The sequence below is a fragment of the Nanorana parkeri genome, unplaced genomic scaffold (genome assembly GCF_000935625.1).
Source record: "Nanorana parkeri isolate BGI_ZX_2015 unplaced genomic scaffold, ASM93562v1 scaffold619, whole genome shotgun sequence".
Lineage (NCBI taxonomy): Eukaryota > Metazoa > Chordata > Amphibia > Anura > Dicroglossidae > Nanorana > Nanorana parkeri.
Window position 1 is genome coordinate 450,556 of NW_017306887.1, and position 17,051 is coordinate 467,606.

At 43.3% G+C, this 17,051-nt stretch overlaps 1 protein-coding gene across 1 annotated transcript in view; it reads left to right on the forward strand.

The window, feature by feature from the left end:
• Positions 1 to 17,051, forward strand: part of DCC (DCC netrin 1 receptor) — a 410,882-nt gene that overhangs the window by 79,979 nt on the left and 313,852 nt on the right. Inside the window, exons 4-5 of the mRNA XM_018562973.1 lie at positions 2,546 to 2,696; positions 6,693 to 6,829. Coding sequence (XP_018418475.1) covers positions 2,546 to 2,696; positions 6,693 to 6,829 — 288 coding nt within the window. The remainder of the gene's footprint in view (positions 1 to 2,545; positions 2,697 to 6,692; positions 6,830 to 17,051) is intronic.

Consider the following 17,051-nt stretch of genomic DNA (forward strand, 5'->3'; position numbering starts at 1 on the left):
GGAATGACTACGGTCAGTACGAACGCAGGAAAAAACATATTTATATTATCACTCAACTTTGACTGTGCTGCTTTACATAGAAGCTATTCAGCCTAATCCCGTAATGAACTGAGGCCATCATAGTGTGGCAGAGCAAGTGGAAGGCTGTGTACCGTGTTTCCCTTCTCCGGCTTATCCACAGTGTGCTCCCTTTTCTTTCAGATAAACCTCTTGCCATTATTTCCTGTGTGCCGCTTATTACACACTATTATTTTTCTTTCTGGCCCGGGCTGTTTTGTTGACCTGATGTTTAAACTCTGGGTTTGCAATTTAAAAATTGTGTACGGATCACTGGGCAATTATGTGATGTGGCTGCGGATATCGGTAAAAGCATTTATAGAGCTAAACATGGTACATTAATCCCGGAGCTGGAGAGATGGTTGCAAAAAACAGCATTGTTCTACGGAATGCCAGGCTGGGCACGGCAGCCCACAGATGGTAAGGGGCTTCTTGGGCCGGTGTGCATGGTAACAGTGATGGTTTTAAAGAAGTCTGAGAGAGGAAGGCTGACAGAGAGTGTCTTAGGACATTGCCCAACACAACAGTTCTTACCCCACTAGACAGTGATATACAGTATGGTGGTGGTGAGAGGAGTGGAGGGGCTGATCTATGGCTTTTTGTAGTTGGAAAATGGTTATATTTATCCATCTATCTATCTATCTATCTATCTATTGAACTATTCCTGGATGTCCCCGCCTCATTCATGGTTTAATGAGAGCCTGTCTCTATATCTATCTATCTATCTATCTATCTATCTATCTATCTATCTATCTGTCTGTCTGTCTTTTTCTGTCTGTCTGTCCTGGCACTGATTGTACCTGCCTGAATGGAGTGTGACTCTGCTGCAGTGTGGGACAATCAATGAGGGACACTGTAAGTATAAGTGCAGTCCGCCAGCCAAACACTGGGGCTCTCATCGCCAGTGGTGCATGCTGGGACAGGGCATATATACTATGAGGAATTGCCATGTGCTCAGTCTAGTCTGGTTCCAGCCATGTGTTAGTCCTGGTTGGAGTTTTGTCCAGCGTGCCCCTGGGCCTAGGCCTGGAGGTGGGAATACTCTTGTGCAGGAAATGCTTTCTAGGCCTCAAGCCTGGAGGAGGCTTTGCTTCTGATTGAGGAGGAGAACCAGGGAAGCTGATGACTGCTGGAGGTGCCTAGAATAGAGTGGACCTCAAGAGCAAGTCTCTCTTCCGGAAGATTCTGTGTCAATCCTTATTCAACGGTTGCTCTTATACCCAGTGTCAGCGTGTGCCCCTATCGAATCTGCACTGGAATTCTAAAAGGGAATGTTAGATCTGGAGTCTGTCCATTTTTCTCATGGATGTCCTAAGCCCTGAACTTTCTCTCCCTATCCAAGAGTTCTAATAAAAGTTCTTTAGCATCATACTTTTAGCCTGGATCTGAGCTCTGTTGGACACTAGAAGAGGGCGGTTAATACTAGTGGGGCAGCTGGTTGCTAAAATACCCTAGACAGGCTATGGATGGCCCGGGTATTCCAGCGACTTCTTCTGGGGTGAGCACTACACATCTATCTATCCTATCTATCTATCTATCTATCTATCTATCTATCAGTCTGTCCATCTATTATTATGTCCATCCACCTATCCCAGTTATTTCAGCTCATGTCATATTTCATATTATTGATTTGTAACATAATGAAAACCGATTTGTTTGAGTTAGAGAACGGGGTAAGAAGAGCTGGAACTTGTAGAATATCTCTCCATTCAGTATTCCTTCTACCAGGAGTTCTACCACCAGTTCTATCTGTTCTATTTATGCCCTGTATGATCTTTCTATCTGTTGTGAGGCACTGGCTGGTGAGATAGTAAGATGGTGAGGATCTCCAGGGCTTATGACTGATAAGAACAAAACATTGTTTTCTCGCTATCCTAATAAGTTATTTTCTGAGTTCTGGAGCTCGGAGGCTTTGTAGAGCTTTGGGTGGGATGAGGTCTCCATTTCTATGTCCATATCTTACATGGTAGCCAGACCTCATTATTAGTCTACAGGCCTATCTGGTTCAACCTCTGCAGCTCAGTGGAGTGGTCTGGAGGTAAGTTGTGGCTTCTGGGAATGAAGGAAGTTAAGTGAACCTGTTTCATCATGAGGCCTTCATGATGAAGCAGGTATTCACTCTACATTGTAAAAACCTGTGTGGTATTCTATTGTGAACTGATTACATACAAACTGATGAAAAAATAAATAACAACTTTAGAATTCAACCGACCCATGAGATAAGTAAATTAAAATCCTAATTTTGGGTTGTAAAAATGAGCAAACAACAACCAGAAACCATCAGGTGACCACCGCCTCACCGCCTACCAATAAAGACAAAAATAAACCCTTTCAGCTGTTGAGAAATCCTCACGAACATCCCAATCATACGGAGCTAATTAGGCTGATTAGGAGCACAAATGATGTTTTTCACAGTTTGAAAATCATAATGCACACTCTGGGCTTTTTCCTTTTCTAAGAGGAAGTAACCGTTTTTTCTTGTCTGCAGAATCCGGCTTACACCGACAACAAATCTTTCTGCAAAGACCTTCCAACGTAGCTGTTGTGGAAGGACAGGACGCCGTCCTCGAGTGTGCTGTCTCTGGGTACCCGACGCCAACCGTCTTCTGGATGCATGGGGAGGAATTCATCCTGACAAGGCAAGTCTTTTACGTTTTATTGGTTTTATGACAACTCAGACTTCTATAAATGGCAATAAAGGGTAATTCCACTTTCCCAGGTGAATTTGGGGAAATGGAAATACCCCATCCAATCTTCCCTCCGCCGGTGTAGGTGTACTATCTGCACCCTGTACTGCCATATAGAGCATCCCTGCACTCTGGATTTTGGACTTCGTGTGAACTTCATTCTCCCAGCTATACACTGGGCTAGCATTTTATAAATCAGCCCTTATCCTATGTGTTGCAAATTTCGCTCGCAAATGGCGAGTAATCATTGATCAGAGTGGTCACCTGACCTAGCTAACCAATGAGAAGCGCTTCTTGCTAATCCTCATACCAACGGAGGGGAAGGAGTGTTCACTGAAAGGCAAGTATAGCGGGGGAGGAAAGAGGGGGCCAGATTGGAGGGGTTTACCTGGGAAAGTGGAATAACCCTTTAAATCAGGACTATAAGGATTTAACCCTATTTTAAATGTGATAATGATCGAATGGATCCGTGTAACCCAACTTCAACAGTGTATAGAAATTATAAAAAGTGTTTTCAGAGCTTTTAGAGAATAACCAATGTTTGTATCAAGGGCCCATTCATGCTATGGGACTGATTTATAAAAGCTTTGCCCAGCATATATGTGGTTAAATGACATTTGCACATCATTACAGCCACTAGATGGAGTCACGGAGCACAGGACATTTCTATGCTCCTCAGCTCCATCCACTGTCGTAATACCGTGTGAACTTCATTCTCCCAGCTATACACTGGGCTAGCATTTTATAAATCAGCCCTTATCCTATGTGTTGCAATAATACACGTGCAGTATTTCAACATTTTATCATGTGTTTGGGCAGCTCATTCACTCTGGATAGGCTGGCACAGCACTTTAAAACACAAAAAATATGGATGTGACCATTTTTTAAAATACAGTGCTCTGCAGTTCCCTACTGTCGTGCTGGGGAATATTGTGTGCATGCCAAATGAATGGAATGCACACAAGGGTTCATGGTTTGTGTTTTTGCATGCCATCATAAAATGCGTGAGGTACCGCAACACAAAGATGTAAACAGGCCCTATGGTGTATCTAAACCTAAGCACTTATAGAAGATCTCCAGGAATTTAAAATACATACCCTTTCAGTGGGGCTACTCCTGCACTGCAATGGTTGACTGCTCGTTTTGTCTAGGAGGGTCAAATAAAGCAGATTTACTGATCCTGATCCTCAATCCTGCAGTGGTCGCCACTCATCTCTCTTCCACTCCACTACAGCTGAGGAAAGTCCTGTGGCATCCTCACGTCTAATGCAAATCAATGGACCTGTTTTAGACGTGGTGACGTCCTTAGACCACCAGAGTCCTGAGAGAAGAGGCTGCAGGACCCAAGAGGATCAAGTGAGTAATTTTTGGGCCCCCAAGACAAAATGAGCACTTAACCCTTGCAGTGTCCAGGTAGCCCCACTGCAAGGGTAAGTTTTTTCCATTTCATGGAGTTCTCCTCTAAAAATTTCATGACATGAAGGTCCTTGTGCTAGCAATTCCTGCTACAGCGCTCTGTCTCTGCTTTCCAAATGCCAATATGTACAGGCGGCACACATAGTCTGGAGATGAAGGGGACATTTGATCCTCCCTAGCTGCTTGATTGACAGCGTAGCCCATCCTTGCCTTTTATAAGTAAAGCAGAATACCAGTGAAACCCCGGGTGCATGCAGACTTCTAAAATGGCTGCAGATACTCATGGGATGTGTAGTTTTCACCATCAGAGCATTTGTGCGCACTGTACATGAGACTGGGGGATGATTTATGGGCATGAAAAACCTTTACAAGCAGTTTTTATAGGAGTGATTTACATTTTTAAACAGATCAAATGCATGTACATACAAACGTTATTTCATACTGCAGGGTTTAATCCCAGCACCAAATAACGCACAAATAACGGCAAATCTTCATCCCTTTCCCATCAGAAATCTTCAAATCTTTCCACACTATGAGAGGCAGCCATCCGAAAGGCTATTGAGAAATATCCTCGGGAAACATATAAAAGACAAAGAACGAGAGATATGGCGCCTTCTCCTCGTGTGTTATCGTTTATTAGACCAATATATATAGGTGTAATAAAATCTACTCACATACAAAAGATGTACACATGCAGTGTATAAATCAAGCCAAGAACCTCCCAGGCATGCGTTTTGGGGCAAACCCCTTCCTCAGAGCACTGCATGTGTACATCTTTTGTATGTGAGTAGATTTTATTACACCTATATATATTGGTCTAATAAACGATAACACATGAGTAGAAGGTGCTGTCTCTCTTGTCTTTTTGTTCTTTGTCTTTTAAGGGTTTACTACCACTTGAGGCCTCATTCACACTTGCTACATGCGATTCTGCAAGTTTGTCGCTTGCCGTGCATAGGACAGCACATTCATTTGAAAGAAGCTCATGCAGCTGTTTGAGCTGTCAGCTTTGCATGCTTTTTTGGGCATGCAAAATGTGCATCCTGCTTGCTGCTTTTGTGGTGCTATTAACATTGAATGGCAACGCAAACATAACATGCAATTTCACGCGTTTCGTGAAGACACACCAAATCACATGATTTTGGTGCACATCTGCGCGTGAAAAGGGCCCGAAACCATAAGCAGAGTTTGTTCAGCCCTGTTACTTTTTTTTTTTTTGTTTTCTATCCAGACATTCTCAGTATTGTCAGAAGTCGGCTGAATTCCGGAGTATTATTTTTCAACGATTACAAATCCTGAGAAATTTAGGCTCTGAGGTGTAATGGCGGTGCGGAGCAATGCGCAAGAGATAACATGTGTCACCTGCATCTCAAGATGCCATTAATTCTGATTGTAATGTATTGTTCCATCCGCGCAAACGACTGTGCTTCTCAAGAAGCATCATACACCTCACTGACTATGGAGGGGGGAAATTATAGGACACAGAGGCAGAGAGCATTTGATAACCTACCAGCACCAAACAATCAAATAAGTGCAGTCATAAGGAATGATTCATGCTCTCGTATGAGCACACAAAATAACCAGGCAGGGTGACACATCTTCCAACAGATATTTTTTCGCCCTTGAGTCTGATTGTAATCAAAATCAATCTTTGCTGTTATTTTTTTAATGTCGTGTTTAGCCCTGCTGAGTATTATGATTATAGGTCACGGTGTGTTGTGATGTTATAGGTTTTGGTTATTGTTCTGTTATGCTGTCCTCTGTAATAAGATATTTTCCGCTTTGACCCCCAAAAAGTTTTTCAAGCCAGCAGTTGATAGAAACCAGTGTGCGTGCAATTAAGTACAACTAAACAACTCGGTTCTTATGGCATGTAAAAGTCCCATAAAAAGATCATAATAATGCAGCCACCACATTTAAAGGGGAGCTATGAGGTGAGTGAAAATCACTCAGCCTCATCTTTCTAGCCGACCTGTGACGATGAAACTGTCGCAGGTCGGCTCAATAGATCGGGAAGTGAGCAAACACATACCGTCGCTCGCTCACTTTTTGATCCTGTCCCTGCAGAGAGCCGCCACTGTCACTCACAGCTCCCTGCAGGGATTCCCCCCTCCCCTGTCTAATCCTCCAGCGCTGACTGGCGGAACGGACAGGGGAGGGGGCGGGTACAGCTGGCTGTGCCTCTAGATAGGCAGAGCCAGCTGTCACTCACGCAGCTGGGTGGATCCAGACAATAATGTCGGGTTCCGTCCCGGCTGTGGCGTCTCAGTATACCGTGAGCTGTAGCTCGCTATATATACTGAGCTTTGGGGGACGGGAGGACGCTAGTTTGTGTCCTCCCGTTACACTTAGGAGAACTATGGGGAAAAAGCCCTGACCCCATAGTTTTCCTTTAAGGATTGACAAGCTGCAATGTTTGTAGGTTTATATATCCTTTAAGCCTTATTATTTTATTTTTTTTACTTGTACAGCAACCAGCAAGAACCACATTGCTTTCCTGATATGTTCTTAAATTTTTGTTTAATATTTCAGGACGAGGAAATACTCGCTGCTGGGAGGCAGTAATCTGCTGATTTCCAATGTAACAGAGGACGATGCTGGGGTGTACACCTGCGTGGTCACCTACAAGAATGAAAACAGCACCGCCGCAGCAGAACTAAGCGTCCTGGGTAAGTTCTACACGCTGACTTCAAATATTCTCGATACACAACAAAAGGTTTAATTATGATTCAAATACAGTTAATGTCCACATGCGACCGGCTGCAATGCTGCTTGGCTTTATTTTTCTTACCAGGCGAGCGAGAAAGTAATAACCATGAATCTTGCTTTTCCCCCTGCTTGTGCTGTGTCTCAGCAATAATCCAATGTTTAATTGCGCATACAGCGGTATTCATGCAGCTGTTCCCGAGCTCGGGCCGCGATTACGTTTTCTGGGTGGTGTTTGCAATATTTCTGTAAAAGGGTTTATATCTGTTTATATCTGTTTACCAGGATTCGGTCAGTTATTTCTGCACTCAATGGTTTTTGGGCAGGAAATGTATGACTTAGTTGCGAGTGCTTGCAAAGAATATGATTGTTCGTGCCAGGATTGCTGGCCTTGCTGTCCATGAGAGTATGATATAGGCAGAGACCTAAGTAGAGATCTCAGGGCCCTTGTGCCAGAAACATACAGGGCCCCCCAAATTTGTCACACACAAGGAGGCACCTTCCTTCTTCACACCAACACAACCTCACAAACTTTGCTTCCCTCTCTCCCTGATACGGTCCAGGGTCCTCCTCTCAGCGTGTCAGTGGCACATCCTCAGCGGCAGTCGCCATCTTGATGGTGGTAACCAGCTGTGTTCTCCTCACACAGAGCCGGTGGAGCTGAGAGAGCGAGCCAGGGGGAGAGCTAGGCCTAATAAGTGGAAAGCAGGCCGCCAGATAGCCCTCCACTGTTTGTCTAACGTGTCATAGGAGTCCCTTGTCGCCTTGGTGGTTATCAGGACCAAGCGAAGAGGCAGGGGGGTGTCGGGCTCTCTTCTTGCTTTCCAGGCCCCCCCAAGTTGCATATCTCCAGTCCCCAGTCCAACATGTGACCACTGCGACTGGTAGTTCCGCCATTGGACATATGCCTATCTGGTTTTATCTCCCTTCAAAAGTAAAAACAAGCTGTAAGGCAGGGCAGTGACATAATTATATTTGTATTATTACTATTATTTCTATTATTCAGGATTTATATAGTGCCAACAGTTTGCACAGCACTTTACAACATATGGGAAGACAGTACTAGTAAAATACAATACAAAAGGAATTAGAAGGTCCCTGCTCATGAGAGCTTACAATCTACAAGAAGGGGCAAGTGATACAGAACTGTGAGGGATGAGCTGATTGACGGAGTAGATATAGAGTTTTTAAGAGGAGGTGGGATAGGCTTCCCAGAAGAGGTGAGTTTTCAGGGATTGCCTAAAGGCAGACAAAGTAGGAGATAGCCAGATAGGTTGTAATAGGGGGTTCCAGAGGATGGGAGAGCCTCTGGAGAAGTCCTGGAAGCGAGCATGGAAGGAGGTAATGAGGGGCCTAGACAGCAGGAGGTATTGGAAGGAGAGGACAGTTTGAGATGAGGTTGGAGATGTAGCTGGGAGCTTTGTATGTTGTTGTTAGTAATTTGTACATACTATACATAGGGTGACAATTCTGCTCCTCCATGGATATAGTGCAGTGAGTGATTGTTGTCACCCTAGTGCAGGAAATCTATTACTGACAGTATCAACTGGTGACAATAAAAGGATAAAAAGCCTAAAAAAGAAAAATGCAGCCACCACATCTATGGGCTGGCAAGATGCAATATATTATATTTCCTGACGCCAATCCATGGCAGCATACAATGAGCCATACCCATTGTATGCTGCCATGTATTGGCGTCAGGAAACGAAAATTACCGATAGGTAAGTATACAATTTTCCGTATTCCTGACGCCAATCCATGGCAGCATACAATGGGTATGGCTCCTGTATGCTGCCATGTATTGGCGTCAGGAAAGGAAAATTACCGATAGGTAAGTATACAATTTTACGTATTTTGTTCTTGGGTTTAAATATGATTTAAGAAGTAATAACTGAGGTCTTCTTTTGTCAGCTTGTGCCAATGCAAACTTTTAAGCAAATATCTTTTGTTATTCACATACTTTTACAATACATTTAAGGTTCATTCCAGCCCTTGTGAATTAAGTAAGAACCCGCATTATACATTATTTCCCCAAATTATCCCTGTAACCGAAGGGAAAATAGTTATGTGACTCAAAAATGCCATTGTCACTAAGATACAGCAATACATGAGTCACAAAAGCTGGTAAATCAGAAGAAACTGATCTTCTCAATTCTCTATAAACAAATAAAAAGGGAGAATGATACTCAGTATTCCATCCATTGTTCCGGAACACAATCCGAGCAATCAGAGGAAAGCAGAATCCAGTCCCACCATATAATTTTCAAGGAGAGGACAGGTCGCAACTCTTTCCGAAAAACACTATTGTTACATTCTGTTTTTAACTAGTATGCAAATGAAAAACATAATGTACTGTCTTCTCCGGTGTACGTAGATGGAGATGATGCACAGCAATGGAACAATAGGGGAAGTTTTCATCTAGAATGTTTTCTGTCATTGTGTGCTATGATTTTACTGCACTGACAATGCAGGAAGAAACTTTGTCTTCATGTCACCAACTTCCTTTTCTTTGGTTTGTTCGTTCTTTCTTTCTTTCTTTCTCCCTCCCTCTTCTTTCATGTTTCCTTTTTATCCCTCCTCTCTTTTATTCTTAATTTTTTTAATCCCACCTGTTTTTCATCCTTCCTTTTTGAAACCTTCCTCTCTTTCATTTTTTCTTTTTTTATTCCTTCTCTCGACCCATCCTTTCATTTTTTAATCCCTACTTAATCCCTACTTTTCTTCCATCATACCTTTTTTTTATCCCTTCTCTTCTTCAATCCTTCCTTTTTTTTTCTCCCTCTGCTTCTTGTATCCTTTCTTTGTTCTCCCTCCTCTCTTCCATCCTTCCTTTTTTAACCCCTCATCTCTATCATTTTTCCTTTTTTCTCCCTCCTTTCTTCCATCCTTCATTTTTGTAATCCTTCCTCTTTTCCATCCTTCCCTTTTTATCCTTCCTCTCTTCAATCCTTAATTATTTCTCCCTCCTCTTTTCCACACTTACATTCTTTCTCCCTCCTCTCTTCTATCCTACTGTCCCTTTTTCCCTCCATCCTCCCTTTCTCCCTGCTTTTTTCCCCTCCCTCCTCTGTTCCTTCCTTTCCTCCCTCTCTTTTCTGTTTCTTCCTTGCTTTCCACTCCTTTCCTTTTACTCTTTTTCCTGTCTTCCTTCCTTCCTTTTTTCCCTTCCTTCCTCCCTTTTCTTCTTTTCTTTATTCCCTTCCTCCACTTTCTCTCTCTTCCTTCCCTCCTTTCTTGTTTACCTTCTCTCTTATTTTCTCTTCCTTCCTTCCCTCCTTCCTCCCTGTTGTCTGCTTTCCTTCCTTTTTGCTTTTCCTCAGTCTTCTTTCTTGATCTCCCTCCATTTCTCCCTTACTCTTCTTCTTCCTCCTCCATCCTTCTCCCACGCACGGATATGATATGCCATTTCTTACCATGAATTATAGACATTGTGGACAGTGCAGTCACAACATACAGAACATTCCCTGTTGCTTTCTGCAGCCTGTGGAAATGTGCGATCCGTTTCTCCGTTCTGCTGTACAGAGGCAGTGCTTTATGAAGGCATGGCTCCATCGTATAAATTGGAAAGATAATTGGCCCATTGGGGCGAATGAGACTCCTATTATATCAAATCCTCCATCATCCATTAGCATGCCATCGCCTGGAATAAGACTTAATGCACAGGGAAGATCAGCTTGGCCCATAAGTGGTTGGTAATGATGCAGGTATTAGCGAGAACTGCTCTGTGGTTTCATCCTCCCAGATGTTTGGGAAGGTGACGCATGGCTGAGCAGTCACTCTGTGAGTTATGAAAATGTATTTGGGTAGCAGGGAAGTGGAGGCGACCTGCAGGGTCTGAGCGCCAGAGGTCAGATCAATGAGCGGCTGCTGACATAGCAAGGTGAATTAACACTCTGGGGAACCTCAGCCATAAACTGGGCAGATTCCTGGAAGTAGAATTGATGCATTTTTAACAACAACCAGAGAAAAGCAGAAATTCCACCAGAGTGTTCACTTAAAGGTGCCACACTCTAAATATAAGAAAATCCTGGTGATTAAAACATCAAAAAGTCTTGGCAGATAGACACACAGAATGAAGGTCAGCTTTGGGCTGCAATCCCAAGGACACATATAAAAGAAAACCTCAGGTTTATTATAAATCGATCCGTGCCGTATCATTATTATACGTTGTTACTATTTAAAGATATTAAAAATGCTTTTTTGTGTTTCTGCTGAGTGCAGCTGCTGTGACATCCTAAAACCACCAAGAACACTCTGTTCTTTTAAACCATAGCAACTAGTATGGAGATGGTATGGACAGGTTGCCAGGATCTTCCAAAATCTTCATCTGTTCTTTATTCGGTTCTCTGCCCTTCCCAGAACAGAGCTACAGGCTAAATTGCAGGCATTCCCTACATTCTACTGTGCTGCGAGGAGAGATGCTTGCACAGAATGCAGTATACTTAGAGTGTTCCTGATAAAGATGCTGAGACATAAAGGCAATTAAAGAAGATCTGAAGGAAAACATGGCCTTTAGATTCAACACTCCCCATTCACAATACAAAATAAACAATGCAGCTTTGAAATACCTACCCGTTTATTAAAAATGAACTCAAACCAAGTCTGTCCTATCTTCTTTGCTCCCCATCCTTCCCACTGTCCCCTCCTCCTCTTTGTCTCCCCTCCTTTCTGCTTTTCCTCGGTCTTCTTTCCTGAACTCTCTCAAATTCTCGCTTACTCTTCTTTTTCCTGTGGAAATGTGCAATCCATTTTGTTCTGCTCCAAGGAGGCAATGTTTTTTGAAGACTTAGAAGGCATGGCTCCATCTTGTAAATTGGAAAGAGAATTGGCCCATCGGGGAGAATGAGACTCCTATTATATCAAATCCATCCATGCCATTTATTAGAAGGAACTCAAACCCAGTCTGACTGGTGGTTGCTTCTTTGAGAGTTTCAGCTCTTTGCCACAACCAAAACTGGTTCCTGTGTGGGACAAAAATGCTTTGAATCCACTACAGTTTCCAGACAACAGATATGCGCTCCTCACCCACCAACACGGTCACTACATATTCGGAAGTCTTACATTGCTGCAGGCCCACCTCTGAGCAGAACTCTCCCACCAACAACATCAGCCACATCCAGACAGGAGCAATAACACAACCACAACAAAAAAAGGTCCGGCACTATCTCACACAATCACACCTATGATCATACTTGTGATGTCAATGATGAGTATTTGTGGCACGTAGTGATAAAGGTTGAGCACCTTTAGGGAGTTTTTGGTTCAATAAAATTTCGATGAAGTGCATTGCAGTCAAAGAGAAGGTAATATTGGCGTAAATGGTTTTTGGTTGTTTTTAAGAATGAAATGGGCTTATAAATGACTCCTGATGGTCATAGACATTGTTTTAAACTCTCCTAGACCTAATCTAGTGCCCAAAAAATAGCTCCTGAGTAGCAGGTTAGATATGAATGAATAGAGGAACCCTAACACTATCCCTTATGCTAATCCTAGCGTTAACCGTAACCTTAAAGCTTACCCTAACCTCTATCGGCAAAGTGTTGTGATCACCATATCAGCACTTGCATGGTTATATCACATGGCTGTGTTAGCAAACAAAGCCTTCTGTATGTGTGTGTGTTTTTTAATTTGAAGATATGCAGTCAGCATAGCAGAATGTGAGGCGAATTTTCAGGACATCTAAAAGAACTAAAATCAGTAATTTTGCCAAGTCCTGGCTAAATCACTCCGCTCATTGCCAGCAGTTATAATGACTGATGAATCAATTTCCATCCAGGCACAAACCTGGACACATAGGAGGCTATTTATATATGTTTTCACAAAATATTCAAAAAACATTCTTCCAAAGCAATCCAGTTAGAAAAAAACAAAAGTATCTTGGGTGAAAGATGTGTGAGTAGACCCAAAAACACATTGCTGTAACACTTAGGGCACCATAAAAAAAAGTTTCAGAGACAGGAAGCCTCTATGAGATATAATGCTGATGAACTTTCTGTAACAGTAAATGTTGTAACAGATGGTTTTCCTGTTTTACCCCAAAGGTTATAAATCAGTTTTACTTTCTGCTAAATTGTTTGTGTCAGGTCCCTACAGAGGAAACTCGTGTATACATCATTTAATAGGAAAACAACAGATTGCTTTGTAGTGTTCCCCTTACTCGGTCAGTGATATCCCAATGCAGGATAACACTATCGGTGGCTCCTAAGGGGTGATCAACAGTAAAAGAACTAACGGGTCTCCCTGTATTTCCTCTATAATGGATCCACAGCACACCAGCACACCTTGAGTACAAGGGCCGGTTGCTATGGGTTGCAGCAACTCCAAATTATTCTTGTCTAGGGGTAGTTTTACTCGCTTTTGCCCATCCTCTCTTACCACCCTCTTAAGTAATCGATTGAAGTGATGCCCAGACTGTCGATATGATGTTTAGAAATGTTATTGCAGAACTTTAGGGAGAGAGGGGAAGGGTTTGGATCACCAAGGCAGAGGTAGACTCCATGGCAATGCAAAGTGCGGATACAGCGTCCATGCACAGCAGGTAGGTAGAAGTTACTAGTCCTTGTCATCAGTAGAAACCACTGGACCTGCTGCTATCAGGCTCCAGGGTCATCACTTGGCTAGTCCCCAGGCTTCAAGGCCTTTCCATCTCAGACAATCCATTGCAGCCTCCCCACAGGCTGGGCCCCAGGGGAGGAAGAGACGCTCACAGGGTCCACCCCAAGTATTTATCTCCTCCCCTAGCATGCACCACTGGACCATCCTCGGTCCTCTAGCAGTGACCACTCACCTCTCTACCCCTCTGTGCTCCGACTGTGGTATGTCATGGACCTGCATTAGTCCTTAGACTGCCGGAGCCCAGGGCAGAAGAGACAGGGACCAGTCTAGCAGCTGGGCTGGACCAAGAATCAGGTGAGTATATTTCCTTTATTTTCATCCCTAGACCAAAATGAGCATTTACCCCTTGCAGTGAAGGGTTGCCCCACTGAAAGGGTTAATTTGAATAAATCCTGGTGTTCTTCTTTAAGCAGTCCACTTTTGGACTTGGACATCACGGTGCGTTGCTTCAATTCCAGATTCACTGCGCAGACGGATATGAGCCCAGAGGAATGCCGCGTACATTTCTTACGAGGGATACAGTTATGAGATCTAATAAGTTTATTGTCACGTAGCATTATCTTCCATACAGGCACTCCACTGACATCCAGAGAGCACTGTAGTATTATGGGACACCTAGTTCTAATCTCATACACAGAATTGCTAGGCTAATGGCTTCATCCTCCATGCAGAAACTCCAGCTCTCATTTTGAAAAATTACAACAATAACAACAAAGCTGGAGTTTCACTTCATATCAATGAGGCTCTTTCAAAGCAAGGTTGATACTTTTTCCGATGCAATCCATTAAACAGCAGCCTGTAATTGGAATATGCTCTGCTATTCATTATACCCGTTCCTGAAGAAGCTTTTCATATTCTGTTACCATAGCAAATCTGCAATATAAGCTCCACCGCATGGCTCTTATAAAAGGGAGACATTGTGACTTTGAGATGTACATGAGGCTCTCTGTCAGAGGGATGGCTGTCCCTGTGATCTCATGTCACATTTCATTAGCGGGGTTGGCATGTAAAATTCGGCGGGTAGGCTTAGAACAAGGCCAGCAGTTTGCTCGCAGACCAGCCAAATGCCCATTGCTGACAGCTGAACCACACTCGTTTGTTCAGGTCCATGCTCTACAAATGGTAGGAACTCCCGGGAAGAGAGCTGGCACCTTGCCTGGTAACTTCAAAGGTGACGGATAAACCAGCCGACATTATGAAACCGTCTTGAAGCTGCCATGAACGTTTTGCTCTGCTGGCCTTAGTGCTACTTGTAAGATTAACTGACTCGTTAGCCTGAGTTCACTACAATGACTTATAACCCCCTGGGGACCTCAGCTTTCCTGTTCAACCATGTTTACATTTTTGGGGGAAAATGGTTCCTTTTACCATCATTCCTGATTATCTGTTGGTCTGTGTGCATCCAGTATTGTAATTGTTACAAAGAACCCTTTTCCATTATCTTTCTTAGCTACACAAAAACTCTTAGGGTCTGTTTTTAAGAAAATTTGCTTTTTGAATGTATCAGCCTTTGTGCAAAAGTTTGAGAATAATACTCTAGGGAATGTTTTTAATTGCTAACAAAATGTATTCCCTTATATTTAAGGTGTCTTTCACAGGGTGAATGTAACATTCCCTAATGCTCTAAGAACAGATACTAAGAGAAAGTAGCCTAAGAGCATCTGACCAGAACACAATAGCCTAAAACAATGGTCTAAGAACATTAGAACAGATGATAAAATACCTCAAGAACATGCAATTTTGCTTCATTCACACAACAGCCACGGCTTTATACATTGTGCAAACAATCCCTAAAACTAATGACTGCACATTGGTTCATTCACACAGAACAAATGTACATGCAGTTTCGCTGGATGAGTAGCCATTAGGGATGCACCGATACTGGTATTTTAGTATCGGGACGAGTACCAAAATTTTGTTTCCTGGTACTTGCCGATATTGAATAACGATACTGGAAGTCCCATTATGGAAGCCAGGTGGCGTGTAATGACTCTCCACCTGGCTTCCAGATTAGACGGGAAGCCGGGCGGCGTGTAAAGACCCGATTAGCATGGAAGTGGTCCCCATGCTTTTCGTCACTAGGTGACGAGCAAGCATGGAGACGGCTTTCTGGCCAATCAGGTAGCCGGGCACCGTGTAATGACGCTGTGCCCGGCTTCCTGATTAGCCGAGAAGCCGGCTCCATGCTCCCTCGTCATGAAGTGACGAGAGAGCATGAAGCCGGCTTCCCGGCCAATCAGAAAGCTGGGCGCGGCATCATTACATGGCGCCCGGCTTCCTGATTGGCCAACTTCCCGACCAATCAGGAAAACGGGCAGCGAGTCATTACACGCTGCCCAGCTTCCTGATTGGCCTGGAAGCCGGCTCCATTCTCCCTCACCACAAGTGCCAATCAGGAATCCGGGCGACGTGTAATGACTCACTGCCCGGCTTCCTGATACCAGAAGTATCGGGCTAGACATCAGAGCGTGCACTCGCCCAAATACTTGGCATTGGTACCGATACTAGTATCGTTATCAGTGTATCCCTAGTAGCCATGACATTTTTTTAATAAATAGACCGTAGTGCAGGGGTAGGAAAACTTTGGCCCTCTATTTATGGTGCAACTACTATTCTTGCTAGGCATTGCAAGGTTCTGGCAGCCACAGACATGGCTTCCAGGGGCAGATGCATGATGGAATTTGTACTTTCACCATAGCTGGAGGGCTGAAGTTTGCCTACCCCTGCCGTAGAATGTTATTGCATCCTGCAGACCCTTCCTTTACTCTGCTCTACCATGGCCACAGCTCACCATCCCCAAATCCTTACTTTCTTCTGTTGTTACTGATTTCATCCAACCATCACACTCCATCTTTTTATTCTGATTTCAAGTATGTTCATATATTCTCCAAAGCACATTCTTTTAAAATACATCAAGTCTTGCGTTATCTGTTTGGGGTGTGGCAAACTCAAAACAGATAATGAACCTTTGTTATCCTTTACAGAAGATGGGATATGAATTGCTTTATAGTCACTTCTACAGGAAGTCATTATACATACTTTAAAGAGCAACTGCAGGCAACAACTTAAAAAGCATTTAGTAAGCTACCATTGCAATCAGTAAGCATGGCAACTGTGCTAAAGTCACATAGTTTAAATTTTTTTCACTCATATCATTCTCTGAGTTTATGTTTTGTAATAAAGGAAGAGACAGATATGTTCAGATGTATTACGGATTTTCAATGAATTTCCCATCACTGCTATATAATACACAAAAAGAGCCCAACTCCAGCCAAAACATTTGTATTTGATTTTGGACAGCAGAAAGGGAAAGGTTTTGAGTACCTGTCAGGCTTTATTGCCATTTATTTCTCCTTTGGGGAGATTTCCCCACACCTCTTGATAGAAAAACTCTCCTAAAATGACGCAGGCATAACATAGTCAGAACTTCTATTAAGGTAAGTGATCCTGAAACCAAGAAATCCCCCCAATGGGGTTAAAGAAAGAAGGAAAAACCTGATAGGGATTGTAAGGCCTCTTACACACAATACATTTATTTCCAGAGGTGGATTCCTGGGGCAAGAATCTGCA